The sequence below is a fragment of the Poromitra crassiceps genome (assembly GCF_964638095.1).
Source record: "Poromitra crassiceps genome assembly, chromosome: 3".
NCBI lineage: Eukaryota > Metazoa > Chordata > Actinopteri > Beryciformes > Melamphaidae > Poromitra > Poromitra crassiceps.
This window is the reverse complement of record NC_139625.1, coordinates 37,460,001-37,468,082: the sequence shown is the minus strand read 5'-3', so window position 1 is coordinate 37,468,082 and position 8,082 is coordinate 37,460,001. Positions and strand designations below refer to the sequence as shown.

General features: G+C 39.7%; 2 protein-coding genes across 2 annotated transcripts in view; both read left to right on the top strand.

Annotated features, from left to right (window-relative positions):
- The first annotated feature begins 551 nt into the window (after nt 1-551).
- LOC310774056 (cytochrome c oxidase subunit 7A2, mitochondrial-like) lies at nt 552-2,941 on the top strand. Its single transcript, XM_083634116.1, has 4 exons — nt 552-672; nt 1,083-1,172; nt 2,388-2,472; nt 2,675-2,941. Exons 1-4 carry the CDS (start codon nt 655-657, stop codon nt 2,728-2,730), a joined length of 249 nt encoding a protein of 82 aa, XP_083490242.1. The 5' UTR covers nt 552-654; the 3' UTR covers nt 2,731-2,941.
- A 4,313-nt stretch (nt 2,942-7,254) lies between these two features.
- The window catches only part of col12a1a (collagen, type XII, alpha 1a), a gene marked incomplete at its 5' end in the record, with an annotated part of 69,901 nt that continues 69,073 nt past the window's right edge, over nt 7,255-8,082 (top strand). Inside the window, one exon of the mRNA XM_083633914.1 lies at nt 7,255-7,324. Coding sequence (XP_083490040.1) covers nt 7,255-7,324 — 70 coding nt within the window. The remainder of the gene's footprint in view (nt 7,325-8,082) is intronic.

The following is an 8,082-nucleotide window of genomic DNA, read 5'->3' as shown; positions in this document are numbered from 1 at the left end:
ATGTAGTTAACTTTTATAGTAATTTAAGTTTTAGTGTCATATATCTGAATGCTGTTTCAGAGCCTTGTCCACCCTGCCGAGAATACAGTTCTGGGGGAAACACTAAATACAGGAAGTTTTTTGCATGAATATGGTCAAATGTAAATTGTTATCAAATATTGGCATTTGGCTTGAAATGTTGCAAAGGGAAAGATTAAGATTGTGCCATTTAGCAAATGTTTTTATCCAAAACGATTTATTACTACTACTAGGCTACTACTACACTAAATTATTATAATAATTCTGATGCAAGCAGAAGTGTAAGGCGCCAGGAGGTTTTTAGATGTGGTGGATGTAACTGGAAAAGATTTAGACAATATACTGAGGGAAGCATTTGAGAAAACTCAGACAAATGAGTCTGGGTGACAGAATGGACAATATTATGATTTGGAGCACTTTGGTTTGGGTGGACATCGTTTTGTTTTTCACACTGTAAATAGAATACTGTGAAACTGCTAAAATTCAGAAGGTGGCGATAATGCACAAAATGCTGTTTGCCAACCGCCATTAAACATCAGAAGAAGAAGAGGCCACCCAAAGGATTGTGGGAAAGACTGCAGTGTCCTTGCTGTGCTTAACCTCCTAGCACCCCACACAGAACAGAAGTGTGTCAAAATGTACAGACAACTTATGGTAAGTCAGCAATTCCATATGTTTTATTAGCCATAAAACGTTGCCATAACACACTCTTAGCGTTAAATATATAGCGTTAAGTGATAGGTAAAGTACGCCGAAGCAAATCCGGCTAAATGTAAGTAACCTGAACCAACATTATGCTAACGTTAGCTAGCTAGTAGGTATGTAACGCTAGCTAACATGTCATGAAATCAAGCTAATGAATTCATTTAAACGTTAGTTAGCTAGTTGTCAATCTTGTTAGGGCAACGAGACGAGCGTAGAAATGGCTCTCACCACCCCAGTGTTGACCTGTCACATTGCTAGCTAGCTAGCTAGCTAGCGCTAAGTTACTTACCGGATGTAATTTCCCTCACGCTTCGTGTCTTGAGATAACTGGATCCTCAATGCATTGCTTGTGTCACCAGGGTCTTCGGCAGCTCTCCAGGCGGACCATCACCAGCAGTGCCCGCAGACAGGTTGATAACACTGTTAAGGACAAACAGAAACTGTTTCAGGTAATCTCATCAAGTTCAAGGACATCTTCAGTAAACCTATGATGACCTCATTAGAACCTCTGCTGACCTTTTGTAACAAAATTATATGACACTCGTCAGACCCAGTGACAAGTTTGAGCTGAGGGAGCATAGGACTGACGAGATGAATAGTCTAGCTGTAAGGAGAACACTATTTCTTCTTTTGGTACTTAACAGGACAAATGAGACAGATAATATTATAACTAGATTTGAAATAGTTTGATCCTTCCACTGCTCCAAAACAGCAATGCTGACCTGTGAAGCGTTATTGGTAGGAGACAGTATTTTCCACAGTGTGAGGTGGGGGGAAAGCCCATTTCACACAGCTGGGATTGTATTTGGGTTCCACAGAGTCACTCATTGACTATAAACTGTCTGATGTCTGAGGCAGTATAATCAGCCATGTAGCCCTAATTTGGTTAGGTATGTTGGTACGTTTTGTCATTACGTTAAAATAGTAATGTGCTTCTTTGACTTGATTAATAACTTAATATAACTTCATTTGTTTCGTTTTAATTTGTCAATATTTGAAGTCAGAAAAAAGATGCTGTATTTAAATAATGTTACTGTTAAAGTGTGTATTTTATTTCCAGGTTCTGCAGACAGAATCTAATTATATCCTCTTTGTAGCCTGACAGATAAGTATGTATCATGGATTGTACCCCTAGGATGACTTTAGGCTGTAGTTGGGGCTGGAGCTCTACTAATTATGCATGCAGTTTGATAAGCAAAAATCCAATGCCAAATCAATGCTCCAATGTGGCAGGCTTTGCTGCTCCCTGCCTAGCAGTAGAAATCACCATAACTCACACATGGCCGACCCTTGCTTCTAAATCTCAGAGCAATTACTGCTTCTTGGCATACTGTACTGCAAGTCATTGCTGATTTGCCATGGTGACCCAGCGATGAGCTCCAGTTGTATAAATGGTAAGTTTGCCAGCAAACTGTAGAAATGGTGTGCAGAGAACAGCTGGGCCATAATGTTATTGGCAGAGTCGTGTTGTCCTTAATCTCAAGCATTATGCTGAAACACGCTCCTCTTGTGTTTGATATTTATTTCAACAGTTAAAAGTACTGTATTACTCTACAAAAATCACTATCAGACCGTATCTGAACCAAAAACACATGAGGATCAAAGCTCTCAGGCATTATAGTCATTTGGTGGTTGTTTGACGTCCTTCTTTGCTGTTTGTACAGGCGGATAACGGCATGCCGGTCCACCTGAAGGGCGGTACAAAGGACGCTGTTCTGTACAGAGCCACAATGACACTGACAATCTTCGGTATGTCACCATTCCTTTGAGATTTGATGAATTGTGATCACCTCAGATACCCCAGACATGGCTTTTAGAGTCATTATATTTGATGTCAGTAATGTGACTTTATTGGAATGAGTTTGGGAGCAAATTAAGCAGGTTGTAATGTAAGTGTGTCTAGCGACATGTATGTGCATCTTTAATATGTTTCTGTCTGATCTCTCCACAGGCTGCGGATACGTTGTATACGAGCTGTTGACTGCAGCGATGCCCAAGAAGGCATAGTGAACCATGATTGGCAGATTGGACTTTATTTTTAGTGTCTGATTATAACATAAAATGTAATACATAAACTCTCTTCTCTGTTGTGCAGATTTGAAATCTGGGAGATTCTTTGTCCTATCAATAATGTCAATATGTTTCTTGCTTGGGATCAATATTTATTGATTGTACAATTAATGAGCCGCAGATAATAAACAAACAAATCTCGGTTAAATGTGTTTGTTTTTGTAGCTAATTTTCTGCTGCAGTGGTTAAGAACTAGGTCATGAGTTCACATCAGGAGGTAGTGGGCTCGAAGATGGTGGCCCAGTAGTTTGACTTAATCTCCTGTCTCACAGTTAAAGAGCATGGTGCAGGTAAAAAAGAAATTGGGCTCATGATTACAGTGAAAATACTCCAAAAAGACAAAGATCTCCCCCCGCCCCCCCCCCCCCCCCCCCACACAGGCCCCCAGGGTATAAATATGGAGGACAAGGTGGCATTTTATAAATGGGCGTGTGATATAACAACAGGAGTGACATCACGAGGAGAATGTTCTGCTGGGGCTGACACAGGGATGCAAAGTCATGGAGAGTGAAAAAGGTGACCGATACCAGGGCAGACATAAAAACACTCAGAAATCCTCATTTCCGGGCTGAAAAATGTGACTGTCACCTAAAGGTGACTAGTTTGCATCCCTGTGACATCACAAGTGTTATTTCCATGAGACGGACCAGTGCCCAGTGGTGGTTACTAAAACTAGTCTAAACACAGCTATGTATGATTGAAAAAAATGTTTTCCCCCCGAAATCCAATTTCTATATACCCCTTCCACATATGAATGTAATGTGGTCTCCAACCTGCACCATGCTGTTTAAGGATCCTAATATAAACATCTGTCACTCATTGTGCTGTTGGTGGAGTATCTAATGATCAGTGTTTAGCGTATTTAGATTTAGTAACTAAATTACTGAAATTTAAATGGCTACTTACTAGGGCTGCCCAATTAATCGTATTTTCATCGTCACCGCAATAACACATCGCAAAGACTGCCTGAAACGCAATGAATAACAAAAGTCATTTTGTCTTGTGTTGTAAATCCAGCGTACACCTTTCCCTTGCAACAGTGCGCTCCGCCCCTCTGCCAAAGCCCAAACATGCTGTGTGTAGTTTCAGCTAGAGACAGTGTGTATTTCATTTCTTTATTCAGTGGGCATAGGCTATGTTTGGGGACTTTGTTAGCATTATTAAAGCAGAAAGACATAGGAACTGTATAGCTAATATGCATACTTTAATATTTGTTGATTTATTGCAAGTCGTATCATCATCACTATATTGAACAATGTTATCGCACATCGCAGATTTTTCTCATATCGTGCAGGCCTACTTACTAGTTACTTTAGGACTTGAAAATAGCAGACAACTTCAGAGGATTATCCAGTTGATCATCAGAGCTAGATCTGCCTGGCAAAAATGCCTTGAGTAGGCTATAAGCCTCCCCAATAAGTGAATGTTCAAGTAGCTATCCCAGAGAGGTACAATGATGGATACTAATTTTACAATATGTCTCGTCCCACACTGCCACAGCAACACTAAAATGTGTGCATTAATAAGAGAATCAAAGCAGACTTTTCAGAAATAACGCAAAATGTACTTTCCGAATAACACATTTATTTTTATAAAGTAATTCATTTGTGAGAGAAGTAACTAATTACTAATTTTCCAATAACTTGCCCGACACGGCTACGGTTACGGTTTATTTATCATCTGCAGTAGACATTGGTGCGAAGAGCTTAGAGTAGTGTGTAATTCTTTGTTTCGAACACTAGAGGGTAGTAACAAACAACAATCGGGCCTGCAACGCTTTCATTTTGGCAGCAGATGGTCAGGCTGCTGTTGAATTCTATTCGCTAAAGTTATATTTTCTAGTAAAGTGATGTTAATAGCTCATTATAAACACGGTGAAATAAACTTCATTTAATTATGATGATTATATAGGTATATAGCCTATAGCCTACCGGTATCTAGCTATATATATATATATATATATATATATATATATATATATATATATATATATATATATATATATATATATATATATATATATATATATATATATATAATGTGTTGTCACATTCGATGCATTAATCAAGAGAAAGACCTCGTGGGATTTTAAAGATAAAAGTAACAACTTTTAATAATTAAGCATTTGAACAAGCCTACCCCAAATAAAAGGTCTGTTGCGCTTATCAATTGAACAAAGCCTTTTCCTCAACGCTGCCCCCCGTCGCCCCCAACTAGTCTGACAGTGGAAACAGATCAATTCGCCAAGCCAAAGGAATGCAGAGAAAAATGCAATTTCCCAAAAAAGTGCGTAGCTACGTCTCTGGGAGGACATGCATCAACTGACGGGCAGCGGTTTCGTAAGAAAAAAAAAATGATGGTAAATTGAGAGTTTGGGAACTGCCCCCCTATTAAGTAGCTGATGGTGGAAAGTGTCTTCCCACTTGGAAAGAGGTTTTTCCTTCTTGGACATCTGCTGGTGGAGCTTCCAGTAGCCAGAGAGCAGAGAGAGGTGCAGCCGCAGCTCCTGAAATTTCTCTGCTGCCTTCCAGACAGAGGAGAGGGGGACGCGTAAGGAGGCTGCGCTCAACACTGTCCGTTCATTTTTAGGGGCTTGAATAGGTGAGTAAGACTTGACTTAACTTTAACTTTATTTGGCCTTCACCAACGTTTTGACAGAATGTAAAACCTACACGGTGCATTTAGCAATAATTCAGTCGTTTCTTTCTGATTAAAATGGCTTTTGTGGTTTTCAGTCTTATTATATTACACTTAATATTAAATCTTTTATGGATTTTTTAAAATCTGGATTACATTACCGAGTTGTAGAACTGCCAAGAAGCCTTCTTTGTTTTATTGAATTGAATTGAATCTAAATGCGGTGGCATGGATTTGGAATGACTGCAATGTGAAAATAATCCGGCGCGGTGTGACTGATGGTCCATGATGATTTTTCAACAGCAGCGTGGGGATATTGAAGATATTAAATTATTTTTTATTGTTTTATTTTTTCCCTTGAGGAGATGGGCTCCTAAGGGCCAAGAGAGAGTTTGGCCCCTGACTGCAGTTTGCGTCTTGGTGCACCAGGCGGGGCACACAGCCTATAGTAGATGACTGAGGCTGCAGGCATTTTTTTAAGCTTATAGGAGAAATGGACAGGTCTACTACAGAGGCTACACTTTCTGGAAAAGCGCTTCAATCACTTTCATAAATCTTTGAGACAGTTGAGATGTGGCTTGTGCAAAAGTGGATGAATATTCCCTCAATGTTTTGTGCATTCAGTGTATGAGTTCAGCTAAACTTAAAAGTCCCTATGGCAATATTATACAGTATATCATAGGATATTATAGGCTAAATAAAATCGCCATTAGGCCTATAGAAATAATTTTGTAAGGCAACCTAATTCGTAGGAGCTACTAGTAAATCCATTTTAAGTATCAACAAATTATTTGATGTTCACAGTTGAAAACCACCTTTGAAGAGGGTTCCCCCTTCTTTTTACAAAGTGAATCACACAGAAATGACCAGTGTCAAGCCAGCCTGAATAAAACATTGCATTTCCGAGAAAAGTCAAAATAGAATCTTTATTGATGAGCTTGTATTGAGATGTTTTTTTTGTTTGTTTGTTTGAGAATCCTTTTACATTGGTGCTAGTTAGTTAATGTTAGGTGCCCTACTGTAGGCAATGGCAAGGTGTGGCACTTGCGGTATAGGCTAAGCAAGCGGGTGTTTCAACCAATTCTGGTTCAATATTCTTACTGTCTTAATTTTATTTTTTGACCTCTACTGTTTATTTCCCTTTTATCACATCAGAAACTCTGTGCTAGGCTTTGAGAATTGATTGAATTTTCAACCACAGGGGGTGTCAATTGCATTGACTTGTACATTGATTTTATCATCACAATGGAAAATAACTAGATCAAGCAATAGCTAGAAATCTATTTGGAAGATTAAAAACACACACTGACACATTCGGGGGCCAATGATCCCTCTCAAAATCAGTAATCAATCATTGCTGCATAAAAGCAGGTTGACATTTTTGGTGGCAAATCATATTAAATGCAGAGACAACTTAAGTTTTAGCAAAATGATACCATTGACAACTTGAAAACGAAGAATAGATCTATGAAAAAGCAGCAATCTGTAGCAAAGGAACCCCCCCCCCCCACCCCCCCAAAAAAGTCCTTTATTTTGATACCATCTATTGCCGCTCACCCCATTGTTCAGTCCTTTTTTCCAAGTGATAATTCTGCTTTTGTTTTGAAGGCAAAATAGCCGAGCTTCCGCTCACACTCTGTCTAAATCTGTCCAATTTGACGCAGCAGTAAATTAGACCCCAGTTTGTCCCTTGGCATTTGGCCCCTTGCAGGCAGACCAGGTTGTGTTACAGACCCCTGGCTGTGCCCAGTCTACAGCTGAAGCCCAGTGTTCTGCCTCTGTCCTCAGACTGATTGATGAGCTGCTGACCCCCCAGGGCCAAACATGAAGATCGGCCTGTCAGTGGCCACTGCTGCCTTCCTCGCAGTCCTGTTCAGCTCCGTACAGGCTCAAGGTAAATGACACCAGCACCCCCCACAGTCCACCAACACATACTGTCCCACTCTACTCTACTCTCTCTCTCTCTCTCTCTCCCCCTTCCCTCTCACCATCTGTTGTTTGATGTTACAGTGATTAGTTTTTTGTTTTTGTTGTTGTAGTTTTTAAGTCAGACAGCCATTACATGGAAACACTGCAATAAGTATATGTGTTAATCATCTGAATAAAGTTATTCCCAGCTTCATGTGTATGATGTTTGACCGTGTGTGTATGCCAGACTTACTGTCTGATTTCCTGATGTTTTTCATTCATCCCCCACTTGCAGCGTATTTTGTCCGATTTGCAGTCTAGACTCTAGACACATTGCTGTCTTTGATGTAAAATCCAAATCCAGATCCCACTTACTTTTATTTAGGCTGTAATTTAGTCATCTAAAACCAATACCCCAGGCATCATTTTCTCATTCCGATTTGGCAAAGATAAGCAACCAAGTACACTGAAGTTTATTTAAATTACAATTTACAATTACACGTCTTTAAACAGCAGGGCATGGACAAGGAGCAGCAGAACAAAAGCCATTTCACGGCTAAATGTTCCTCTGTAATCACTTCATCAGAGCTGTTGCTGTTGTCGCTTTGCTTTTGTGATAGTGAGGGTCTGCTCCATGTCCAACACCAAATTTGGTGGAAACATTGACAAATCCATGGTAGGCCTAATTATGAATAGAAATGTAAGATCACTTATTTTCAACTTATGATGATTATCTTGAGGTTG